Source organism: Macaca nemestrina, chromosome 7, assembly GCF_043159975.1.
Source record: "Macaca nemestrina isolate mMacNem1 chromosome 7, mMacNem.hap1, whole genome shotgun sequence".
Taxonomy (NCBI): domain Eukaryota; kingdom Metazoa; phylum Chordata; class Mammalia; order Primates; family Cercopithecidae; genus Macaca; species Macaca nemestrina.
In genome coordinates, this window is record NC_092131.1 from 136,836,730 (window position 1) to 136,863,623 (window position 26,894).

General features: G+C 44.4%; 1 protein-coding gene and 1 long non-coding RNA gene across 8 annotated transcripts in view; one reads left to right on the top strand and one right to left on the bottom strand.

The window, feature by feature from the left end:
* Positions 1-12,102, bottom strand: part of LOC105488471 (uncharacterized) — a 30,645-nt gene extending 18,543 nt beyond the window's left edge. For 3 of the 7 annotated variants that reach the window (XR_011626435.1, XR_011626434.1, XR_011626432.1), the window contains exons 1-5: positions 11,772-12,102; positions 10,830-10,931; positions 8,608-8,662; positions 4,812-4,930; positions 3,539-3,611 (exon numbers count right to left, since the gene is read on the bottom strand). This is a non-coding gene — a long non-coding RNA (uncharacterized lncRNA). Of the gene's footprint in view, positions 1-3,538; positions 3,612-3,825; positions 3,961-4,811; positions 4,931-8,607; positions 8,663-9,287; positions 9,797-10,829; positions 10,932-11,771 lie in introns of those variants that run through there. The other 4 variants (XR_011626436.1, XR_011626430.1, XR_011626431.1 and 1 more) reach the window with 3 other exon arrangements.
* Positions 12,103-12,149: 47 nt separating this feature from the next.
* Positions 12,150-26,894, top strand: part of LOC105488467 (caseinolytic mitochondrial matrix peptidase chaperone subunit X) — a 40,607-nt gene continuing 25,862 nt past the window's right edge. The window contains exons 1-3 of the mRNA XM_011752550.3: positions 12,150-12,424; positions 15,897-16,057; positions 17,058-17,175. Coding sequence (XP_011750852.1) covers positions 12,346-12,424; positions 15,897-16,057; positions 17,058-17,175 — 358 coding nt within the window. The 5' untranslated portion in view covers positions 12,150-12,345. The remainder of the gene's footprint in view (positions 12,425-15,896; positions 16,058-17,057; positions 17,176-26,894) is intronic.

The window sequence follows — 26,894 nt, forward strand, 5'->3', positions numbered from 1 at the left end:
TCGGCCTGCCTTGGCCTCCCAAAGTGCTGGGATCACACTTGTGAGCCACCACACCCAGCCTATCTGGTCACTTTTGATAGTTTCCAATTGTTTAATTGCTTGCTCATGTAAAACCACTTCCTGCTGGGTGTGGTGGCTCACGCCTGTAATCCTAGCACTTTGGGAGGCCAAGGCCAGCGGATCACAAGGTCAGGAGATTGAGATCATCCTGGCTAACACGGTGAAACCCCGTCTCCACTAAAAAAAAATACAAAAAATTAGCCAGGCATGGTGGCGGGGGGCTGTAGTACCAGCTACTCGGAAGGCTGAGGCAGGAGAATGGCATGAACCCAGGAGGCAGAGCTTGCAGTGAGCGGAGATGCACCACTGCACTCCAGCCTGGGCAACAGAGCGAGACTCCGTCTCAAAAAAAAAAAAAAAAAATTAACTGGGCATGATGGCACATGCCTGTAGTCCCAGCTACTTGGGAGGCTGAGGCAAGAGAATTGGTTGAACCTGGGAGGCAGAGGCTGCAGTGAGCCGAGATCAGGCCACTGCACTCCAGCCTGGGCGACAGAGCAAGACTCCATATCAAAAAACAAAAAACAGACAAACAAAAAAACTCAAAAAACAAAAAACAAACAAACAAAAAGAATAACAAAACAAAACAAAAAAAATTCCAGGGGCCGGGCAAAGTGACCGTAATCCTAGCACTTTGGGAGGCCAAGACAGGTGGATCACCTGAGGTCAGGAGTAAGACCAGCCTGGCCAACATGGCGTAACCCCGTCTCTACTAAAAATACAAAGATTAGTCAGGTGTGATGGTGCATGCCTGTAATTCCAGCTACTCAGGAGGCTGAGGCAGGAGAATAGCTTAAACCAGGGAGGTAGAGGTTGCAATGAACCAAGATCATGCCACTGTACTCCAGCTTGGGTGACAGAGCAAGACTCCATCTCAGGAAACAACAACAACAAACCTCAATTCCTGAGTTTACTTTTGACTGCTTAAAACACTTATACAATAAATGTTAATTCCATGTAGTAACGTAAGAGTTTGCATGCATGTTCTTAGAGAATTGTATTACTTTTTGTGGGCCCAACAATGCAATAAAAAGTGTGTTTCATCCAGGAGGATCAAATAGTGAGTCCTACAGAGCATAGTGCAGTAGTTAAATGCATGACTCTAGAACCACACTACCTGGTTCTTTTATCTACTGACAGTGAAATACTGGATAAGTTATTTAACTTTTATACGCTTTTGTTTCCTCAACTATATAGACTTAAAATGTACCTCATGAGGCTGTTGTGAGGATCAATTGAACATATCTATGAGTATAGTATATATTAGTCACTGGTACATAGTAACCATGACATAAGAATGTGTTGACTGGGGCTGGGCACGGTGGCTCACGCCTGTAATTCCAGCACTTTGGGAGGCGAAGGCAGGCGGATCATGAGGTCAGGAGATCAAGACCATCCTGGTTAACACGGTGAAACCCCGTCTCTACTAAAAATACAAAAAATTAGCCAGGCGTGGTGGCAGACACCTGTAGTCCCAGCTACTCAGGAGGCTGAGGCAGGAGAATGGCACGAACCCAGGAGGTGGAGGTTGCAGTGAGGCAAGACTGTGCCACTGTATCCCAGCCTGGGCGATGGAGTGAGACTCTGTCTCAAAAAAAAAAAAAAAAAAATTTGCTGGCTAGGTGTGGCGGCTCACGCCTGTAATCCCAGCACTTTAGGAGGCTGAGGTAGGTGGATCACTTGAGCCCAAGAGTTCGAGACCATCCTGGGCAACATGGTGACACCCTATCTCTAAAAAAATACAAAAATTAGCCAGGCATGGTGGCACATACCTGTAGTCCCAGCTACTTGGGAGGCTGAGGTGGGAGGAGCGCTTGATCCTGCGAGGTAGAGGCGACAGTGAGCTGTGATTATGCTATCGTATTCCATTCTGGGCAACAGAGTGAGACCCTGTCCCCTTATTAAAAAAAAAAAAAAAAAAAAAAAGAATTTGCTGTATACTGCACTGCTAGAAATGGAAGAGATTTAAAATTGTGTAGATTTAACAAGGTGATGTTTCATTTCTGTAGCACAATAGGAAACTGAGTTATTTTACAGAAGCAGTTTTCCAGAAAATTCAAACTTTTCCTCTTTATTTAAGCCATTTTTTTTTTTTTTTTTGAGACAGTGTTTTTGTTGCTCAGGCTGGAGTGCGATGGCACTATCACAGCTCACTGCAGCCTTGACCTCCCAGGTTCAAGCAATCCTCCCACCTTAGCCTCCCAAGGAGCTAGGACTACAGGCATGAGTCCCCATACCAGGCTAAATTTTATTTTTTGTACAGACTGAGTCTCACTATGTTGCCCAGGGTGGTTTCAAACTCCTGGACTCAAGTGATACTTCTGCCCTGGCCTCTCAAAGTGCTGGGATTACAAAAATGAGCTACTGCACCAGGCCTCTAAAACTTTTTAACTTTTGATTGTTTTGGGATAGAAATATAAAAGTATATAGTCTACTTTTATAAAAACAGAGACAACATAATTCAGTCTTTTCTTGATGTATTATGAATACCATTATTGTGGAAGTATAATATTAATAAAATAGCAACCAGGGCTGATACGATATATAAAAAATTTTATCTAATCCCAAATGACGCCAGACTATATACCCTTCTTGTTGAGTTCACACATCTGTTTTTGTATTTCCTTTTTTGTCAGGCTATTAGACAATCCTTTGGCTATGGTTCTAGCACCTATTCCCCCTTTCTAATTTACTCACTCATGCAATGGGGATCCATATGACCAAATTAGTATTTAAAATGAGTAAAGAGACTTACAGAATGAAATTCTGAAGGCCTAGGTATGAGTAAAGTACATGAACTTTGATATGCCAACTTTGTAATATCTACTTTGATGGCTCAGAAGCCTTTTCTCTTCATAACCTTGTTATCAATTAATTTACCCATGAGTACTACTTTACATACATAGCCAGTAGGTGCTTCTGTATATTTAACAATTGCAATACATGATTATAATTGTTAATCACTTGTATTATCTAATGTTATGGTTAATGCACATGAATTGGAAATTGGAAAGGACTTATAAACCAAGAGTTCATATTCTCTCTTTCATCTCTTTTTAAGTGTTTTTTTTGAAATCAAGCAAGTTCCTCACAATGCTAAAGTATTGTGAATAGGGTAAGATCCTCAACTAACTGGCTAAAAAGCGTGACCAAAAAAGGAATTTTTTATTTTTATTTTTTTGATTTTTTCTTTTTTTTTTTTTTTTTGAGACGGAGTCTATTTTTTTGATTTTTTATTTATTTTGTGTGAAACTCATTGTTTACTTTTATTTTTGATTTTTTATTTAAAGGAATTTTTAAAGGCATAACAGGAAAGCCATAATTCACAACATTGCACAGGAAAATATCTTTATTACTTAGTAGGCACCTACTCACTATAACAAGTGCCAAGGGGTCATTTATTCCTCACATTTAATTCTAGGAGGTCAAGAGCACCCCAATTTATAGTTGAAAAAACAGGCTTATGGAATTAACTTACCAGAGGTCACGTGGCTGGTAAGGGATTCAGCTGGGATTCACACATCAGTCCTTCTACTCCTGACATCTGTGCCCTTTAGTAAATACAAACAAGAATTCCCTAGCACTCTCTTCAAGATTTGATACACTGCAAGTTCCACTGGATTAGTTTTAAGAATGCCCCCACAGGATTCAAAGAGGGAAGGGTGGAAAGTTAGCACCATCTGCTGACCATCTCCCTGAACATCAGGATGAGACAAGAGGGAGTCTAATTGAAGACAAGGGGGACCTCATGCTATCTAAGGTTACCTCCAGCCCCCAAGGACAGGCCCAGGAAGATGATGAGCGCGTCGCTATAGTCCTCTTGGTCACCCCACAATACCAAGGTTAGGTAGTGACTCCCTGAGGAAGGAAGTAGTAGAATTTGGAGGGAGCCTAAAAGACCTTGAGAAAAAAAGGCCCAGACTTCTATCAGCACAGTGGAAACATACCATTTCTGCAAATAAATCTTAGCATCTCCTGATTCTAGCATTCCAGCAATAAAAATAGATTCCTGAGCCCTCCCCCAGACTATTTTATCAAAACCTTTAGGAGAGGGGCCTAATGTATTTTAACAAACAATCAAAGTAATTCTTTTTTTTTTTTTGAGCCAGAGTCTCACTTTGTCACCCAGGCTGGAGTGCAGTGGCTTGATCTCGGCTCACTGCACCCTCCGCTTCCCAGGTTCAAGCGATTCTCCTGCCTCAGCTTTCTGAAGAGTAGCTGGGACTACAGGCGCGCATCACTGCGCCCAGCAAATTTTTGTATTTTTAGAGATGGGGTTCACCAGGTTGGCCAGGCTGGTCTTGAACTCCTGACCTCGTGATCCACAAGCCTCAGCCTCCAAAGTGCTGGGGTTACAGGCCTGAGCCACCGCACCCGGCCACAACCAAAGTAATTCTTAAGAAAAGGAAGGATGGTGGGTCACTTCCTTAATAGAAGGCCAGATTTTTATTCCTTGACGTGAGATGTTCCTGGATAGGGGGTAGAGATTCTGCAGACCCCTAAAATCTCATCAGCTTTTGGAAGAAGATATAGAGAAGTAGTGGAAACCCATATGGTGATTTGGATTTAAGTCTTGGTTCTGCTGTGACCATTGGCAAGTCACTTAAACCCTCTGTGTCTTGATTTTCTCAGCTGCAAAACTGGAATGCTGATAATAACTATCTCATTTGGTTGTTGTGACAATCAAATGAGGAAGTGGATGTGAAAACCCTTTGTAAGTTATAAAGTTCAATACAATATGTTAATATTACCTTGAGCTTGCACCACCTACAGAGGCAGGTCCTTATCTTTTAAAATATTGAGTTCCTCAATATTTATATTTCTATCCTTCCAGGGACAATCAATATCTGCTGATATGAAGGAGCAGTGTCTGGCCATGAAAAAAAAAATGTTTTTATTCAGAGGATACAAAGATTCCCAAAAGAATGATGACTCTCTGAGAGGATATGCCAGAATTTCTGGTGGAGGAGAGAAGTGAGGTTTTTTTGTTTGTTTGTTTTGTTTTTGGGGATGGAGACTCGCTCTGTCACCCAGGCTGGAGTTCACGGTTGCAATCTCAGCTCACTGCAACCTCTGCCTCCCAGGTTCAAGCGATTCTCCTGCCTCAGCCTCCCGAGTAGCTGGGATCACAGGGGTGCACCACCACATCCGGCTAATTTTTGTATTTTCAGTAGAGACAGGGTTTCACCATGTTGGCCAGGCTGGTCTCGAACTCCTGACCTCAGGTGATCCACCTGCCTTGGCCTCCCAAAGTGCTGGGATTACGGGGGTGAGCCACTGTGCCTGGTCGAGAAGTGAGATTTTTATATTTATCAAAAGAAGTCTTGGTTTAAAAAAGAAAAACTTGAGAAACATAGTTTTAAAACCAGAAGACTCCAGATTCTCTCTTTCACTTGTTATGTGACCCTGGTCAAGTCTCTGCCTTTTTAATAGGCCTGTTTCCTCATCTAAAAAATTCAGGGCTAATATTGAGTGAGTTAGACTCACAGACTCTAATTTGTTAAAATATTTCTTGTAGCAACTCATAATGCTGGGAGGTAAAATCAAGTATAAAAGAAAAAGGGGGGCAGGCATGGTGGCTCATGCCTGTAATCCCAGCACTTTGGGAGGCCAAAGTGGGCAGATCATGAGGTCAATAGATCGAGACCATCCTGGCCAACATGATGAAACCCCGTCTCTACTAAAAAGACAAAAATTAGCTAGGCGTGGTGGCGCACGCTTGTAGTCCCAGCTACTCAGGAGGCTGAGGCAGGAGAATCGCTTAAACCAAGGAGGCAGAGGTTGCAGTGAGGTAGGATCACACCACTGCACTCCAGCCTGACCACAGAGTGAGACTCCATCTCAAAAAAAAAAAAAGAAAAGAAAAAAAAAAGAAAAAACAAAAGAAAAAGAGTTGTACATAAAATGAAGACATAAAAAGTTATGTGCCTGACTGGGCGCAATGGCTCACGCCTGTAATCCCAGCACTTTGGGAGGCCGAGGCAGGCAGATCACTTGAGGTTAGGGGTTTGAAACTAGCCCGGCCAACATGGTGAAACCCCGCCTCCACTAAAAATACAAAAATTAACCAGGCATGGTGCCACTGCACTTCAGCCTGGGTGACAGAGGGAGACTCTCTCTCAAAAAAAAAAAAAAAACTTATGTGCCTTCAGCTATGTAGTTCATGAAAAGTAAATAACTCAAGGAGTTAACTCCTCCAGTGAAAACTATTTGAGCTGGAAAACTGCACTTGACTTTCTTTTTAAAGCCTCATTAACCTGTCAGAAAACAGCTGAAAGTAGGTGTGATGTGGAAGGGCTGAGGTGACCACAAGTATTTGCCATCACTTTCCTGGTGAAGGATCCATTTTCTCACAGGTATAATCTCAGATGGCTCTGGGTTTTTTGTTTGTTTGTTTTTGAGATGGAGTCTCGCTCTGTTGCCCAGGCTGGAGTGCAATGGCGTGATATCGGCTCACTGCAACCTCCACCTCCTGGGTTCAAGCAATTCTCCCACCTCAGCCTCCTGAGTAGCTGGGATTACAGGAGTACGCCACCACGCCCAGCTAATTTTTGTATTTTTAGTAGAGATGGGGTTTCACCATGTTGGTCAGGCTGGTCTCAAACTCCTGACCTTGTGATCCACCCACCTTGGCCTCCCAAAGTGCTGGGATTACAGGTGTGAGCCACCGCGCCCAGCCGACTCTGTGCTGTTGAACTCATAACTTGAGAGGATGGCCTGATAGAAACCTGACCAGAGGGTATCTATGCAGTGCCAAGTGAGAGAGAAGTCCATTGAGCTTCTGGAGCCCCAGCACTGTTTGCTCAGACCCCAAGTTCTGCTCCATCTCATAGCTAGTCTGCCACACCATGCAGCAAGGACACTGTTCCAACTTGTGAAATTCAGGTCAGAGAACATACACTTGTAAAACAGAACATGCTCCTTTGCCACACAGCCAAGTGGTTCCTAAAGAATGATCTTTGCCGGGCGCGGTGGCTCAAGCCTGTAATCCCAGCACTTTGGGAGGCCGAGACGGGCGGATCACGAGGTCAGGAGATCGAGACCATCCTGGCTAACACGGTGAAACCCCGTCTCTACTTAAAAAAATACAAAAAACTAGCCGGGCGAGGCGGCAGGCGCCTGTAGTCCCAGCTACTTGGGAGGCTGAGGCAGGAGAATGGCGTGAACCCAGGAGGCGGAGCTTGCAGTGAGCCCAGATAGTGCCACTGCACTCCAGCCTGGGCGACAGAGCAAGACTCTGTCTCAAAAAAAAAAAAAAAAAAAAAAGAATGATCTTTAACATCTGAACCATTTCTAACATGGATGTTATTTTATTTAAACTTGACCCCCTCCATGCTCAAATACCACTTGGGAAGTCTTGGTTTATCTCCATGGTACAAGTTCTCTGGTCTAAATACCACTACAAGATTTACAACATCAAAGAGCCTAGCACAAAGTTAGTGTCATGCTTATTGGGTGCTGATCCCAATATTTTATCGGTAAATTCTGACCTGCAGAGCATAGTTTTAGAGGAATGCATTGAAACTACCAAATTTCTGCTGCCTGTGTGATAAAACCATCACCAGCCTCATACCAAAGCTACATAACCTTTGTTCACATTGCTGAGGAAAAGTTAAACTAAGTTGTGTACAGCTCCCTCTGTTTTGTACTTTCTAGGGCAAAGTCTATACTCTGCTCATCAGGCAACCTCTGGGAATTCTTTTTGGGACACTCAAAAAGTTGAATTAATCATTGTTTACATTTGTAGAACTTATGTCTATTAACAATCACTTCTTTGTCCATTGTAATTTGCTTGCTTATGTATTGGATTTTATTTTATTTATTTTTTGAGACAAGAGTCTCACTTTGTCACCCAGGCTGGAGTACAGTGGTGTAATCTCGACTCACTGCAACCTCCGCCTCCTGGGTTCAAGCGATTCTCCTGCCTTAGCCTCCCAAGTAGCTGGGATTACAGGCACACACCACCATGCTCTGCTAATTTTTGTATTTTTAGTAGAGACAGGGTTTCACCATGTTGGCCAGGCTGGTGGGCCAACTCCTGACCTTAGATTACTCGCCCACCTCAGCCTCCGAAAGTGCTGGGATTACAGACGTGAGCCACCACACCCGGCCATGTGTTGTATTTCATGAAGACACCATCCCATGATTCTGCTAAGCAAACGTATTGCTGGAAGATAAGTACTTAATCAAGTATTTACTGAATTTCTACTATGGATTCTGCCCGTGTGTGTGTGTGTGTATTGTTTTATTTATTATTTTTTTTGGAGACAGAGTCTCCCTTTGTCGCCCAGGCTGGAGTGCAGTGGCGCAATCTTGGATCACTGCAACCTCCGCCTCCCGGGTTCAAGTGATTCTCCTGCCTCAACCTCCTGAGTAGCTGGGATTACAGGCACCCACCGCCACGCCCAGCTAATTTTTGTATTTTTAGTAGAGGCAAGCTGGTCTCAAACTGCCTGACCTCAAGTGATCTACCCACTTCGGCCTCCCAAAGTGCTAGGATTACAGGCGTGAGCCACTGTGCCTGGCCCCAAGTATGTAATTAAGTACCTGCGTCAAAGAGCTCATAGTCCAATTGGGAATACAAGGCTAAACACACATCAACCTGTAAATAAAATTAAATATTCAATGATTCTGGAAATAACATAAGGATATGCTACACAACAACATAAGGATATTCCCATGTCATCATACTACCAGTATATTTTACTTACTATCTTATCTTTCTCCACTAGAATGGAAGCTCCACGAGAGGAGGAAAATTTTTTTTTTTTTGAGACGGAGTCTCGCTCTGTCCCCCAGGCTGGAGTGCAGTAGCCGGATCTCAGCTCACTGCAAGCTCCGCCTCCCAGGTTTATGCCATTCTCCTGCCTCAGCCTCCTGAGTAGCTGGGACTACAGGCACCCGCCACTTCGCCCGGCTAGTTTTTTGTATTTTTTAGTAGAGACGGGGTTTCACCGGATTAGGCAGGATGGTCTCGATCTCCTGACCTCGTGATCCGCCCGTCTCGGCCTCCCAAAGTGCTAGGATTACAGGCTTGAGCCACCGCGCCCGGCCCCCAAATTCATTTCTTTGCATATGAATATCCAGTTGTCTCAGCACCATTTGTTTTTTTTTGTTTTTGTTTTTGTTTTTTGAGACGGAGTCTGGCTCTGTCACCCAGGCTGGAGTGCAGTGGCGCGATCTCGGCTCACTGCAAGCTCCGCCTCCCGGGTTTACGCCATTCTCCTGCCTCAGCCTCCCGAGTAGCTGGGACTACAGGCGCCCGCCACCTCGCCCGGCTAGTTTTTTGTATTTTTTAGTAGAGACGGGGTTTCACCGTGTTAGCCAGGATGGTCTCGATCTCCTGACCTCGTGATCCGCCCGTCTCGGCCTCCCAAAGTGCTGGGATTACAGGCTTGAGCCACCGCGCCCGGCCAGCACCATTTGTTAAAAAGACTATTCTTTCTCTACTGAATTGTCTTGGCACCCTTGTCAAAAACCAATTGACTATAAATTTGAGAGTTTATTTCTGGACTCTTGGTGCTATTTTATTGATATATATGTTTACCCAGATGTCAGTACTACACTTTTTAATTATTGTAGCTTTGTAGTAAACCAAGAAAGTATGAGTCCTCCAACTTTGTTCTTTGTTTTCAAGATTGTTGGAACAGGATAGTCTCGATCTTCTGACCTTGTGATCCGCCCGTCTCGGCCTCCCAAAGTGCTGGGATTACAGGCTTGAGCCACCGCGCCCGGCCTGAGGAGGAAAATTTTTTAAACTTCAGTACTATTTCCCCAGGGTCTGGCATGTAACTAGTGGTTAATAAATATTTGTTGACTGAAGGAATGCGAAGTCAATTATCTAGAATAGATAGGGAAAAGGAAGTCTTACTGGAGTGGTTCCCCTAGCCTGAGCCTTGATTTAGCAATACTCTTACTCAGCTTGCTTATAGCAATCTATAGGTTTTGGCGAACAATCTCTTCATTTTTATAATGAGAAGAAAATGCGACACAATTGAAAAAGAAGGTGGGGGCGGGATGAAAAGAATTTAAATTGGGTGTCAGAGGCCCTCAGTTCATTTATAAAAGGAAAGGTTTGTCCTTGACTCAATGAATTTCATACATTGTCTTAATGCAGAACTGTTTTCAAAAAAACCCCCAGTAATTAAATAGTTCAAGGCAGAGCTGCTCTGGTTGATTTTGGGGTGGCATGGTGGAGTTGGCAGGGAAGGTCCATCTACTTGGTTCCTTCACCTCTACTACAAAGCTATAGCTTCTGAGAAATTTTGCGAATATAGTTTGAAACACTGGATTGAGGGAATACTGGAGACTCTCCTCTCTCAGAATTCTATTAATGGACTCAGGGGAGGAAGACCAAAGTCTTGGTGAGGGAAGACGTGGGCTCTCTTCTAGTCTCTGCAACTATGGTGGCTCAAGACCATAGTGGTACTCCCTTACTATGCTGAGGGAGTACCAGGAGTCACCTATCCAAAGAGAGAGAAAAAATTGTGGCCTGGGCCAAGGCCAATGACCCTTCTCACAGCTAGACACAGGGACCTAGAAGCCACATTTCTCTGGACTGGATGGAGATTGATGAGGGCTCACTGACTTGTGTGACCTGGTCTTGCCTCTCCCTTTGCTGCCTCCCCATCCCCACCCGCAAAGCTCAGCAATAAAGGCACCTAAGCTCACTTGGCAATTTCTCTGGGGTTCAGAGTTAATAAGAATCTCATACACAATGTAAATACTCAGTCTGGCACCAACCCAGATGGGACAAGGGCGTGACTCACTTGTCACCAACCTCCATCCTGTGCAGCTGGTCCATCTGTTTAGCTGTGCAGAAGCAAGCCCTGCAAGAGGGCTCCAACAAAGTGTTGGGGTCCGCCTGTTTCCTAAACAAAGGAAGGAAGACACAAGACAAGACAAACATGGCGGCCGCCTCGAATGGCGCACTCTGCTTCATTTTATACAGTCGTTTGTGGAATGTTGCCAAGTCACAAGACACATTGTTGTTTTTCTGACCTTTCCCAGACTTTCTGGATTTTCAAGATGTTTACACATAAACAAGCCCCCAGGGTCTGCTGTTTGCAGCTGGCTCCTTTGTCCTCCCTGTTTACAGGGAAGGAACGCCCTGCTTCATTTACACCCTGCTTATCGCAATGTCTCGTTTGCACATAGTCCTCTACACAAAGCCTAACAGAAAAGGGTTTAATGAAGGGAGTATTTACTAGCGTGTGTTCAGGTTTAAGAAAATCAGTCGTGTGTTCAGGTTTAAGAAAATCAGTCGGGCATGGTGGTTTACGTCTGTAATCCCAGCACTTTGGGAGGGCAATGGGAGAGGATGACTTGAGCCCAGGAGTTCGAGACCAGCCTGGGCAACATAGGGAGACCTCATCTTTACTAAATAAGGAGGGAGGGAGGGAGGGAGGCAGGGAGGGAGACAACCCTCAAGACTGTAAAACACCCATGGACTACCAACAGCTGGAAGCTTTATCACCACGAGGCCTGAAAGAACAAGGAGAGGGAGCTGTTACCACCTAACAGTTGTTGCTTAGGTAACTAACTGACAATACCACCTCCACCTTACAAGTGATGAAACTAAGGAGAATGATAAGACGAGGAACACAGGATGTGGAATCCCGGGGGAAGAAACTTAGTCAATCTGAAGCATCTAGCGGCTACCAAGGTACTTTAGAGACTTCCCCCGTGGATGGTTAAGCTACCATCCTCACCTTGACCTTCCCTGCCGCCCACCGAAAGTGACCAAGAAGAGCTTGACTATGACGACTAGGGACTACAAGTCCCGGCATGCATCTCTCCGCGTCTATCTCAAAACCGTTCAACTTTAGGATAAAAGGGCTTTTGGCAACCATGCGCGTCGGGACCTGTAGTCGCCGCCGTTGGGTCTAGGCGCTTGCCGTAGGGCACTAATTGGCGCGCCCACGGTACCGCCCCCTCGCCTTCGCCTCACGTAGCTTCTCCAGCGCGCATACGCGGCGCGTACCCACGCCCTCCGCTCCCTCCCCGGGCCTACGGCGCAGGCGCGCGCAAGCTCCGCGGGCTCGGTAGGCTGGGGGTGGGGGGAGAAGGAGGGGAAGGAAGGGGGGTTGGGTGTCTAGTCTGGTGAGTAGACGGCTGTGGGGCACAGAAGCGCGAAGGCCTGGCAGTCGGGCAGGTGAACTCTGCACGGGGTCTAGGGCCCGCGGAAGGGTTCGGAACCGAGTCAGCGCGCCTTGCGAGCAGGATTCGCGCAGCTGAGACCCGGAGGTCCTCAGGGGGCGAAGCCCCGGCCTAGGCCTCGCGGAAATGCCCAGCTGCGGTGCTTGTACTTGCGGCGCAGCTGCCGCCCGGCTCATCACGTCCTCACTCGCCTCCGCGCAGAGAGGTAACGAAATAGTGCCACTCCTGAGCCCTCAGCCTAGGGGGAGGGGGTGGACTGGCTGGTGGGTAGGGGTCCTGGGGAGGGCACGAGGCCTGCTGCACCCGGGGAGTGTGAGGGAATGGGCGGCACTTCGCCCGGCACCCACTGCTTTCCCCGTGGAATGGGGCTCTGCCGACCTCTGGAGCAGCCGTTGCTCAAATTGGAAGTAAACTCCTTCCCACGCGTCTTCTTGCGCGCTTTCAGGCCCGCTGACTTTGGGGCCGGAACGCGGCCACTTCGTAGAAACCCTGAAAGAGGCACAAAATGTTCCTCTTATTAAAAAATGCCTCCAGATCCCACTCAGCCCTGCCGGGGACCGCCGCCTGCCCCGGCCGCGGCTCTTCTTCCGCAGCCTGGCCGGGATCGCTCTCGGGCCCGTTGGGGGCTCCAGGAGGGGCTGTCCCTGCTAGGGTCCCCTAGGACTCAGGGCACCCAGCTGACCGTCCCGGACGCAAGCCGCGCGATACCAGAGATGTTACTATCACTGTGCAGCCCAGACACTGGGACATAAACAAGGTTCACAATATTTCCCGGCGTCAGGCAAGCCCCGGGGCACGCAGGACAGCGGCGGGGGAGATGGGGAGAGGTCCCGCAGGAGTTGGTTCGGAAGTCCTTGGGTGTTTCAGCAGTCCTTTGCTGGCTTTCCCAACTTGACCGGGAGGTAGTTTCCTAAGAGTGGCGCATGTTGTTTACCTTTCCTTTCTGTTTATCTGAAGCTGTGAAAGAATGGCGCCCCAGCCAAGAGAGTCTGGAAAATAAACTTTTTTTTCTCTTCCTCAAATCTATGGATGTCAGATCACGAGGCTAGATCCTGTTATAATCACTGACTTCTAGACAAATTCTTTTTATTTGGACTTACCGGTTCATGACCCTTGGATGGATTTTTAAAAAGGTCCCTTTTATCTAACTTTTAAACCAATTATAAAATCCTTATTGTTTACTAAATGTATCTTCTAGTTTCTTTACTACACAAAGAGGGATTGAATGAGGTAATGTGGGCAGAAGCATTTTGTAAAATGATACATAAATGTAAGAGAGTAAATTTAATCCTAAATCATTGTTAAGCCTCAACCAGTAGATGTCCCAATTCCAGGAATTCGATTTGCAAACACTTTAAAGTGTTTTTTTAATCCATTTATGTGACATACATTAATATTTGTCGAGGGCCCACTATGTGCCAGGTCTTTTAGTGCTGGAGGTAAGAGTGGAGAATAAGTCCTCACCCTCATGTTTAAATCTAGTGAAGTAGACAAAGAATAATACAGTTTACAGTGGTTGGATGAAGTATGTGTGTGTTCTCTTTGGGCAGGGACGGCTTCTTTGAAAGTGTTCTTGATCTGTTCTAGCCAAGAGTCCGTGAACACTTTTGAATCATAGGAGATAAGCAGTTATTATTATTTTTTTTTTTCAAAACGACTGGTTTCTTTCTTTTCTTCTTTTCTTTTCCTTCCCTCCTTCCTGTCTTTCTTTCCTTTCTTCCCGTCTTTTTTTTTTTTTTTTTTTTTTTGAGACAGAGTCTCGCTCTGTCGCCCAGGCTGGAGTGCAGTGGCGCAATCTTGGCTCACTGCAAGCTCCACCTCCCGGGTTCACGCCATTCTCCTGCCTCAGCCTCCCGAGTAGCTGGGACTACAGGCGCCGGCCACCACGTCCGGCTAATTTTTTGTATTTTTAGTAGAGACGGGGTTTCACCGTGTTAGCCAGGATGGTCTCGATCTCCTGACCTTGTGATCCTCCCGCCTTGGCCTCCCAAAGTGCTGGGATTACAGGCATGAGCCACTGCACCTGGCCCCCTCAATTACTTTTTCTAAGCCAACTTTTGAGATTGATACTTTATTTATTTATTTATTTATTTATTTATTTATTTATTTATTTTGAGACGGAGCCTTGCTCTGTTGCCCAGGCTGGCGTACGGTGGCACAATCTCTGCTCACTGCAACCTCTGTCTCGTTCAAGCGATTCTCCTGCCTCAGCTTCCCGAATAGCTGGGATTACACGTGCCTGTCACCACGCCTGGCTACTTTTTGCGTTTTTAGTAGAAACGGGGTTTCACCATGTTGGCCAGGCTGGTCTTAAACTCCTGACCTCAAGTGATCCACCCACCTCAACCTCCCAAAGTGCTGGGTGGGATTACAGGTGTGAAGCACTGCACCTGGCTCCTTCAGTTTTTTTTATTGTGGCAAGATACATGTAAGATTTACACGACTTAACTATTTTTAGTGTATAGTTCGGTAGTATTAGGTACATTGATATTGTGCAACCATTGCCATCACCTTGTAAAACTAAAGCTCTGTACCCATTAAAACAATAACTCTCCATTTTCCCCAACGCCCAGGAACCGCCATTCTACTCACTGTCTCTATGATTTTGCCTTCTAAGTACCACATATAAGTGGAATAACACAATTTTTTAAATAACTTTTTTTTTTTTGAGACGGAGTCTTCCTTTGTTGCCCAGGCTGGAGTGCAGTGGCACGATCTTGGCTCACTGCAACCTCCACCTCCTGGGTTCAAGCAATTCGCCTGCCTCAGCCTCCTGAGTAGGTGGGATTACAGACACCTGCCAGCACACCCAGCTAATTTTTGTGTTTTTAGTAGACAGGGTTTCACCATGTTGGCTAGCCAGGCTGGTCTCGAACTCTGGGATTATAGGCATGAGCCACCGCACCTTGCCTTAAAGAACATTTGAAGTTTGTTTCCACTGTTATAGATTTTTTTTTTTTTTTTTTGAGATGGAGTCTTGCTCTGTCACCTAGGCTGGAGTGTGGTGGCACAACCTCAGTTTGCTGCAACCTTTGCCTCCTGGGTTCAAGCGATTCTCCTGCCTCAACCTCCGGAGTAGCTGGGATTACAGGAACCTACCACCACGCCTGGCTAATTTTTTTTTTTAATTTTTAGTAGAGATGGGGTTTCACCATGTTGGCCAGGCTGGTTTTGAACTCCTGACCTCAAGTTATCCGCACACCTCGGCCTCCCAAAATGCCAGGATTACAGCGGTGAGCCACCACACCTGGCCCAGATAGTATTCTTATATAATAACAGACGAGTTGCTGTCAGATGTTTATTCTCATTGGTAGAAATAATAAGAATATAGGGCATAAATGACCTTTTAAAAAATCTTACAGGTGAGGCAGGTGTTGAACTCCCTTCAAACTTTGAAAAAGCCACATATTGTTATGATGTGGTTGATCTTACCTTACTTCTAAAGGACACATACTGAAAGAAACAACTTTATTTATCTAGAATCTTTCAGAGGCTCAGACCTGGCCTGTTTTCGAAAGGACTTTGCCTCTGTTGGTGTCATTATTTTCTCTCAGTTCATACTACTGCTGTGAAAATGATAGCTTTTTCTCAACCTCCTTTATGCTCAAGGAGTTTTTGTTTCCAGGGGATTTATTGAGGCATATCTATATTTGATGTAGATTTCCTTTTATTTTCAGGTATTTCTGGTGGTCGCGTTCATATATCAGTTTTAGGAAGGCTTGGGACATTTGAAACTCAGATTCTGCGAAGAGCTCCTCTTAGATCCTTTACAGAAACGCCAGCATACTTTGCTTCAAAAGATGGGATAAGTAAAGATGGTTCTGGAGATGGAAATAAGGTAATTATTTTATCTTATTGGCACCTGTACACATTGTGAGTTCCTTCCTTTAAAAAAATATAATAGTACTGTCTGTTACTGGCTTATGTTTTCTGTAGGCAATATGAGATAGCTAAAATGATCTGAAGAATTTTATGTAATTAGATGTTTCATTTTGAACCTTAAAATACTTTTATAAGCATTGCACATAGTAAGCAGTAATTAAAATTTCTAACACCCCAAAGTAGTAAAGAAGTGTCATTAAATGACTGTTGGTCAGTAGGATTGAATTAGGAATAGCCATCATTTCCTGCTTTCATATAACTCTTACAACTTGTGACAGTATAAACCTCACTTTATCCTCTACCTAAAAATTTCAGATTCGTGGTATAACTTAATGTTGGGCTACTCTGGTAGCCTAAAAATTTCAGATTTCTGGTACAACTTTGTTGTAGCTAGCAAGTAGATGATTGGTAGTTGTATTGAGTGAGTCAGTGACTTACCAGTTTTTTTCATGATGTGAATTTGACTAACACTTGAGTTAATCTTATATGTTAGACAAAATGTGAGGCACTTACATATCCATACTTAATCTTAACAGTGACTCTCTGATGTGGGTAAAATTATTCCCATTTTAGAGATGAGAAAAGTTAGATCTAAGAATAATCAGAGTCACTACCTACCATGATAATAACTCCTGATTCAATTTCATTGAAATGTAGTTTTTTTCCCTTAGTAAATTTTCTAGTGCCTGAGTCACTGAATGAAAACTCTTTATTATATATGTTGGCACATGTTGTATAAAAGAAGACTACAGATATACATGCATTTACTAGAACTGATTTGATTTTTGAAGTAAATAGATCTTCTGACACCAGAAATAGTAGAATTATATTAATAATTTCATCCTAGAAATTTAGAAAATTATAAAATTAATTACAAACAGTATTGTTTATATTTAAGTTGGTTGCCTGAAACTAATAATTGACACTTTTTCTTTTTTCTCCTTCATAAACATTAGAAATCAGCAAGTGAGGGAAGTAGTAAGAAATCAGGCTCTGGGAATTCTGGGAAAGGTGGAAACCAGCTGCGCTGTCCTAAATGTGGCGACTTGTGCACACATGTAGAGACCTTTGTGTGTAAGTATTACATCTTCTTCTGCTCTTTTTTCCCTACATTTTCTATGAATTATTAAATGTATAAAAATATGTAAATTATGTAAAATTTATAAATACAGGCCAGGCACAAATGGCTCATGCCTGTAATCCCAGCACTTTGGAAGGTGGAGATGGGAGGATCCCTTGAGCCTAGGAGTTCGAGACCTGCCTGGGCAACATGTTGAGACACCTGTCTTTACAAGAAAAAAAAAAAAGGCCAGATATCTGGTGGTGCATACCTGTAGTCATAATCATGCCACTGTACCCCATCCTGGGTGACAGAGACCTTGTCTCCAAAAAAATATATATATATGTATGTATATATATAAAATATATATAAATTGTATTAAATGTGTAGAAATATGGATTATATGAAATAGATAAATTAATGTGACTTTGTATGTTATATGAATTATATATAAATTGTATGAGCTCACCTGATTCTCTCTCATGTTCACCGTATACTAGAAAATTCTCTGGACTGGTAATACTTTGCACTGTTGTGTAAGAGATAATTTAAGAAAAATATTTGCTTCTTTATTTTGCTTAATTGTGTTTATTTCAGATTGGATTTTGTGAATTTCTGGGTGTGATCATTAGGCTATAGGAGAACCAGGACTTATTTATTCTGTATTTATTACTACATTCTTCAAATACATATTGAGTATCACATGGCTGGGAAGGCTAGTCATTCATATATTAAGGTAAATTCCCTTAGTACTTACTAAAGGAGGTAAGCCCTCAATTCTGGGAAGCATCTGATAATTATTAATGATTCAGACACTCGGAGAAGGAAGAAATCAGGGCGGGGCACTGTGACTCACACCTGTAATCCCAGCACTTTTGGAGTCTGAGGTAGGCAGATTGCTTGAGCCCAGAAGTTCAAAACCAGCCTGAGCAACATGGCAAAACTCCATATGTATTAAAAAAAATTAAAAAATTAGCCAGGCCTGGTGGTGCATGGCTATAGTTCCAGCTACTTAGGGACTGAGATAATGAAGATCGCTTGAGTCCGGGAGGTGAGGCTGCAGCAAGCCAGCCATTGAACTCCAGCTTGGTGACAAAGCAAGACCCTGTCTCAAAAAAAGAAAAAAAGAAGAGGGGAAAAAATCAACTGTCCTGCTTTTTCTGTTAGCGTCAGTAACTCTCTGAAATTCAAAGATTCTCCTACAGATATTTTCATCAATGAATCAAATAATCAAAAAACTCATTACTTACATGACTTAGAGTTAGTGGTAATGAATTGTACCACCATGTCAGCCTTCCTCTACAATCCAATTGAAGAAAACTTCAAGATTATAAGACTTCAGTGTCTGATGGTTGGCTAGAGGGTATTCTCTATCTCCTAATCCTAATATTGAGACTTTGGTTACAATTTCACACTTACCATTAACAGTAATTGGCCACCATATGAAAAGGTACTAGATGTAGTATGTTTTTATGTACTGGAAAGACTTAAAGTAGCTCCATCCCATAGCTGGAATATTAGGGGTTCTGAACAAAATTTAATTTGGATCACAACGTAAAATGAAAGTGGGCTGGGCACAGTGACTCACACCAGTAATCACAGGACTTTGGGAGTCCGAAGCAGGCTGCTCACTTGAGGTCAGGAGTTTGAGACCAGCCTGCTCAACATGGTGAAACCCCATCTCTACTAAAAATACAAAAATTAACCGGGCATAGTGGCGTGCATCTGAAGTCCCAGCTGTTTGGGAGGCTGAGACCGGAGAATCACTTGAACCTGGGAGGTGGAGGTCCTGGTGAGCCAAAATCACACCACTGCACTCCTCCAGCCTGGGCAACAGAGCAAAACTCCATCTCAAAAAAAAAAAAAAAAAAAATGGTAGAACTGGATGATAAAACCTTCTAAACAAATTTGATGTGATACAATAAAATTATACAGAGGCTGAAAATTGCTTAATTTATGAGGTCAGTGTCTCCTATTTTAACCAAGAAATTTTCCTCCTTTTTTTTCTTCAAAGAAACATTTCAACGTTTACAGACCTAAAGAATACTTTCTTGCCAGGCGTGGTGGCTTACGCCTGTAATCCCAGCACTTTGGGAGCCTGAGGTAGGCAGATCACCTGAGGTCAGGCGTTGGAGACCAGCCTGGCCAATGTGGTGAAACCCCATCTCTACTAAAAATACAAAATTAGCTGGGCGTGGTGGTGGGCACCTATAATCCCAGCTACTTGGGAAGCTGAGGCATGAGAATTGCTTGAACCCAGGAGGCAGAGGCTGCAGTGAGCCGAGATCACACCACTGTACTCTAGTCTGGGAAACGAGTGAAACTCTGTCGCCAAAAAAGAAAAAAGAATAATTTCTTAGAGTAGAAAAGGAAAGAAACTAGTATTTAATAAATGCCAACATATATAGTTTTGTTCTTGGAACCTTAATTTTGCCAGAACAAAGAGTATTCTCCTTTTTATAAATGAAGAAACTGAGATTTAGCAAGTTTAAGTAACTCATTCAAGGTCACATAGCAGTGAAGATTTGCTATTCAGAAATTCCTATATCATACATTTCTACCATCTGGAGATTCTTTAGGGGTAAACTAGCTCCTCTTGGGATTAAATTTATTTTTCTTCTATGCATTCTTTCCAAAACTTGCCAGGTTGTATTAGTCACTAAAGGTGACTGTTAAACTTAGAGATTTCCAAACTCCTTCCCTAGAGATTAAGATTCTGTAGATGTGGGATGGGGTCCTAGAATCTGTATATTAGTAGTATCTGTGTATTATTAGTTAGACCAAGTGTGGAAATACTATAGTGTAATCAGTTCAAGGCTGAGGTCTGTTTGCTTTGAGAATTCTAATTGGGGGTGGTGATATGGGAGTAGAAAATGTGGAAGGGAAGAAAAAAAAAAGCACACACTTAAACTTACAAAATTAATAAGCAAATGTGTTGATTCAGACATCGCTAGGCTCAGAAAATATGCAGATGATCATGACACCGTCCCTGTCCTCTGTAACTATTTGTAGGCCCTAGCAGTGCAGTAAGTCCCTCCTCCCTTAGTTTTGCATACCCATATTAAAAGTCTTTTCAGAATGCATCCTTTTGAATCCTTCTGTGTCTGATCATTAAAAGTTGGGTCTTCACAGTACTAAAGAGAGTTTTATTTGATCTCAGGTTACTAACAGGTTGAGCTTCCATAGTCTGAAAATCTGGAGTTCAAAATGCTCCAAAATCCTAAACTTGTGAGTGCATCATGATTCTTAAAGGAAATGCTCCATTGGAGCATTTCAGATTTCAGATTTCATGTAGGGGTGCTTAACCAGTGTATTTCTGCAAATATTCCAAAACTTGAAAACATTTGAACTCTGAAACACTTCTGGTCCTATGCATTTTGATTAAGGGATACTCAGCCTGCTTTTTTGTTTGTTTTTTGTTTTTATTATTTTTTTGAGACAGTTTTGCTGTTCTCACCCAGGCTGGAGTGCAGTGGCACGATCTCGGCTCACTGCAACTTCTGCCACCTGGATTCAAGTGCCAGCCCCAGGTGCCTCAGCCTCAGCCTCCCAAGTAGCTGGGATTACAGGTGCCCACCACCATGCCAGGCTAATTTTTGTGTTTTTGGTAGAGATAGGGTTTCACCTTGTTGACCAGGCTGGTCTGGAATTCCTGACCTCAGGTGATTCAGCCACCTAAGCCTCCCAAAGTGCTGGCATTACAGGTGTGAGCCACCATACCCGGCCTGCATTTTGTTTAAGTCTGCATTTATTTGGATACTAGTTCGTAAACATCTTTTTATATGCTTTGTGGTCACTTGTGGTTCTTTCGTGAATGGCCTGTTTAGGTAATTGTCTAGTTTTTTGTAATTTTTTTTTTTTTTTTTGAGACGGAGTCTCGCTCTGTCTCCCAGGCTGGAGTGCAGTGGCGCCATCTCGGCTCACTGCAAGCTCCGCCTTCCAGGTTTACGCCATTCTCCTGCCTCAGCCTCCCCATTCTCCTGCCTCAGCCTCCCGAGTAGCTGGGACTACAGGTGCCTGCCACCTCGCCCGGCTAGTTTTTTTTTTTTGTTTTTTTTTTTTTGTATTTTTTAGTAGAGATGGGGTTTCACCATGTTAGCCAGGATGGTCTCGATCTCCTGACCTCGTGATCCGCCCGTCTCAGCCTCCCAAAGTGCTGGGATTACAGGCTTGAGCCACCGTGCCCGGCCTACTTTTTTGTATTTTTAATTACTTGAGGAATGCATATATCCGTCCTCCTTTATGAGAAAAGAATAGACCCTTATAGATGGAGGTAAAGTTCTATAACATATCTTCATTGAACATGTGATTTTTTTTTAAAGTATAAATAACATATTCATATTTTCGCAAATTGCTTGTTTTCACTACGCAATGTTTTGAGAGCTGTGTATGTTAATGCATTTGACTCTTGAACAGTGGGTTTGAATTGCTCGGGCCCACTTATACCTAGCTTTTTTTTGGCCAGACACATATGGCCAGCATATATGAGGAGCTAACTTCATATATGTGGGTTCCACAGGGCCAGCTGCAGGACCTGAGTATGCATGGATTTGGTTATATGTGGGTGGTCCTAGAACTAGTCTCCTACGTGTGCCATGGGACAGCTGTACATGTGGGCCTAGTCCTTTCCTTTTTTTTTTTTTTTTTTTTTTTTTTGAGACGGAGTCTTGCTCTGTTGCCCAGGCTGGACTGCAGTGGCCGGATCTCAGCTCACTGCAAGCTCCGCCTCCCGGGTTTACGCCATTCTCCTGCCTCAGCCTCCCGAGCAACTGGGACTACAGGCGCCCGCCACCTCGCCCGGCTAGATTTTTGTATTTTTTTAGTAGAGACGGGGTTTCACCGTGTTAGCCAGGATGGTCTCGATCTCCTGACCTCGTGATCCGCCCGTCTCAGCCTCCCAAAGTGCTGGGATTACAGGCTTGAGCCACCGCGCCCGGCCAAGTCCTTTCCTTTTAAAAATTTGTTTGAGATATCATCATTCATATACCATGCAATTCATCTTCAGTGGTTTTAAAATATTTACCAAGTTGTGGCCCGGCATGGTGGCTCACACCTGTAATCCCAGCACTTTGAGAGGCCGAGGCGGGCAGATCACGAGGTCAGGAGTTCGAGACCAGCCTGACCAACATAGTGAAACCCCATCTCTACTAAAAATACAAAAATTAGCCGGGCTTGGTAGCAACCACTTGTAATCCCAGCTGCTTCAGAGGCTGAGACAGGAGAATTGCTTGAACCCGGGAGGCAGAGGTTGCAGTGAACCTAGATCATGCCACTGCACTCCAGCCTAGGTGACAGAGCAAGACTCTGTCTCAAAAAAAAAAAAAAAAAAAAAAAAAAGGGCCAGGAGCAGTGGCTCATGTCTGTAATCCCAGCACTTTGGGAGGCCAAGGTGGGCGGATGACAAGGTGTGAAGATCGAGACCATCCTGGCTAACACCATGTCTACTAAAAGCACAAAAAATTAGCCTGGCCTGGTGGCGCACGCCTGTAGTCCCAACTACTCAGGAGGCTGAGGCAGGAGAATCTCTTAAACCCAGGAGGCGGAGGCTGCAGTGAGCCGAGATCACACCACTGCACTCCAGCCTGGGTGACAGAGAAAGACTTCGTCTTGTCTCAAAAAGAAAAAAAAGGTATTTACCAGGTTGAATGATCATCTCCACTATCTAATTCCAGAACATTTTTCATCATCCCAGAAAGAAACTCCATAGCCCTTAGTCACTCTCCACCCTTCTCCCCTCCTAGCCCTGTTAACTATTAACTACTTTCTCTATCAATGGATTTGTCTACTCCGTATATCTCATACAATATAATTATATGCTATGTGGCATTTCATATCAGCCTTCTTTTCTTTAGCTTAATGTTTTCAAAGTTTATCCAGGTTGCAGCATATGTCAGTATTTCATTGCTTTTTATGGCTGAATAATAATTCATTGTTTAGACATTCATCAGGTGATGGACATTTAGATTGTTTCTACTTGTTGGCTGTTCTGAATAATGCTCCTGTGAACATCTGTGTACCAGTTTTTGTGTGGACATATGTTTCTAATTCTCTTGGGTATATGTTTAGGAGTGGAATTGCTGGGTCATGTGTTAACTGTTTAGTTTCTACAGAATTGCCAAACTGTTTTCCATAGCAGCTGTACCATTCTACAATCCGACCAGCAATATGAGGGTTCCAGTTTCTCCACATCCTTTTTACCACTTGTCTTTCTTTTTTTTGTTTGTTTTTTTTGAGACAGAATCTCGCTCTGTCACCAGGTTGGAGTACAGTGGCATGATCTCAGCTCACTGCAACCTCCACCTCCCAGGTTCAAGCAATTCTCCTGTCTCAGCCTCCCAAGTAGCTGGGATTATAGGTGCCCACCACCACACGCAGCTAATTTTTGTATTTTTAGTAGAGAAGGGGTTTCACCATATTGGTCAGGCTGATCTCGAACTCCTGACCTCAGGTGATCTTCCTGCCTCAGACTCCCAGAATGCTGAGATTACAGGCATGAGCCACTGCGCCCAGCCTGTCTTTCTTTATTCATAGTGGACATGAAGTGGTATCTCATCATGGGCTTCTTTTGATTTTATTTTGTTTTTAGAAACAGGGTCTTGCTCTGTCGCCCAGGCTACAATGCAGTGGCGCAGTCATAGCTCATAGTAGCCTCACCTTCTCTGTTCAAGTTGTCCTCCCACGTCAGCATCTTGAATAGCTGGGACTATAGGCACATGCCACCGCAGAGACAGGGTCTCATTTATGTTGCCCAGGCTGGTCGCGAACTCCTGGGCTGAAGTAATTCTCCTGCCTTGGCTTCCTAAAGTGCTGGGATTTTGTGCTACCTCCGGGGATTCACTGTAGTTTTGATTTGCATTTCCCTAATGACTAATGATGTTAATCTTTTCTTATGTTTTTTGGTCATTTGTCTGTCTTCTTTGGAGAAGTGTCTATTTAAATCCTTTGTCTTTCTTCCTCCCCGCCCCCAACCCCAGGCGGAATTTCGCTTATTGCCCAGGCTGGAGTGCAGTGGCACGATCTTGGCTCACTGCAATTTCCACCTCCTGGGTTCAAGCAGTTCTCTGCCTCAGACTCCTGAGTAGCTGGGATTACAGGCGCCCACCACCACGCCTGGCTAATTTTTTGTATTTTTAGTAGAGATGGGGTTTCACCATCTTGGCCAGACTGGTCTTGAACACCTCTGACCTTGTGATCCGCCCACCTCAGCTTCCCAAACCAACAAAATTTTACATAAAGCAATATAGGATACTTGTAGTAGCTGTTTAAAGGAAAGAATTTGTCTCCTGGTAACTTAATAAAATTAGATTTTTGCCCTTGTTTTTGGAGTGAAAATGCACGGTGAAAATTGGCCAGGCACGGTGGGGGCTCATGCCTGTAATCCCAGCAGTTTGGAAGGCCGAGGAGGGTGGATCACCTGAGGTCAGGAGTTTGAGACCAGCCTGACCAACATGGAGAAACCCCGTCTCTACTGAAAATACAAAATTAGCTAGACGTGGTGGTGCATGCCTGTAATCCCAGCTACTTCGGAGACTAAAGGAGGAGAATCACTTGAACCCAGGAGGCGGAGGTTGCGGTGAGCTGAGATCGTGCCATTGCACTCCAACCTGGGCAACAAGAGCGAAACCCCGTCTCAAAAAAAAAGTGCATTGCAATGCTTGTATTTTTTTCCCCCAAAATAGCATTTTGATAAATAACATCGAATCCTTGAATTTTAGGGATATGTTGAAAACATGTCAATGAGGCCGGGCGCGGTGGCTCAAGCCTGTAATCCCAGCACTTTGGGAGGCCGAGACGGGCGGATCACGAGGTCAGGAGATCGAGACCATCCTGGCTAACACGGTGAAACCCCGTCTCTACTAAAAAGTACAAAAAACTAGCCGGGCGAGGTGGCGGGCGCCTGTAGTCCCAGCTACTCGGGAGGCTGAGCCAGGAGAATGGTGTAAACCTGGGAGGCGGAGCTTGCAGTGAGCAGAGATCCGGCCACTGCACTCCAGCCTGGGTGACAGAGCGAGACTCCGTCTCAAAAAAAAAAAAAAAAAAAACATGTCAATGTAAAATTGTATTGCAAATATTCAAGTCAAATTTAAGCAACCTTTCAACAATAAGCAAAGAGGAATGTGATTTGTTGGTATTTAATCCTTTTCCTTTTGACCTAATTTCCTTAGAGAAATATTTTGAACTTGTGCTCTCAGGCCAGATTTTCCTGTCACACTGCCTGAACTAGATCAGAGGCTTCTCTGCCCTTTAATCCTTGCCCTGTTTACCATCAGTAACAATTGTAAACTAGTTCCTCATCATTATAAAGGCAGTGACTATCTTTCCCATTGATGAGAAGGGGTGATTATTTACTTAGGCTTGTGTTAGTCACAGATGCTTCAAATAGCTTGATCTTTTTCTTTAGGTAAGCATTTACACGGGATCAGTAAATAGGAAACATGGATGAAACCTCTCCTTAAAATTTGCTATTAGAATTTATCCAAAAAAAATTTTTTTTTTGAGACCGAGTTTCGCTCTGTTGCCCAGACTGAAGTGCAGTGGTGTGATCCCAGCTCACTACAACCTCTGCCTCCCAGGTTCAAGCAATTCTTGTGCCTCAACCTCCCCAGTTGCTAGGATTACAGGCACGAGCCAACATGCCCGGCTAATTTGTGTATATTTAGTAACAACAGGGTTTCACTATGTTGGCCAGGCTGGTCTTGAACTCCTTACCTCAAGTGATCCACCTGCCTCCGCCTCCCAAAGTGCTAGGATTATAGATGTGAGCCACCTCCGGCCCAGAATGTGTTTTTAATTAGTCTTGTGTTTAAGAACAGACATATGGCCAGGCGTGGTGGCTCATGCCTGTAATCCCAGCACTTTGGGAGGCTAAGGCGGGCAGATCACGACTTCAGAAGATCAAGACCATCCTGGCCAACGTGGTGAAACTCCGTCTCTACTAAAAGTACAAAAATTAGCTGGGTGTAGTGGCGTGCACCCAGCTACTGAGGCTGAGGCAGGAGAATTGCTTGGACCCAGGAGGCAGAATTTGCAGTGAGCCCAGATCGCACCACTGCATTCCAGCCTGGGCAACAGAGTGAGACTCCGTCTCAAAAAAAAAAACAAGCCGGGCGCGGTGGCTCACGCCTGTAATCCCAGCACTTTGGGAGGCCGAGGCGGGCGGATCACAAGGTCAGGAGATCGAGACCATGGTGAAACCCCGTCTCTACTAAAAATACAAAAAATTAGCCGGGCGCGGTTGTGGGCGCCTGTAGTCCTAGCTACTCGGGAGGCTGAGGCAGGAGAATGGCGTGAACCCGGGAGGCGGAGCTTGCAGTGAGCCGAGATGGCGCCACTGCACTCCAGCCTGGGCGACAGAGCGAGACTCCGTCTCAAAAAAAAAAAAAAAAAAAAAAAAAAAACAGAAACACAAGAATTGATTGAATTGATAATGAAGTGGTTTTGTTTGTTTTTTGAGACAGAGTCTCACTCTGTTGCCTAGGCTGGAGAATAGTGACCTGGTCTCAGCTCACTGCAACCTATGTGTCCCGGGTAACCCGTAACCCTCAAGTGATTCTCCTGCCTCAGCCTCCTGGGTGGCTGGGATTACAGGCACCTGCCACCACACCCGGCTGATTTTTGTATTTTTAGTAGAAACGGGGTTTTGCTATGTTGGCCAGGGTGGTCTCGAACTCCTGACCTCAGGTGATCCACCTGCCTCGGCCTCCCACTATGCTGGGATTACAGGCCTGAGCCA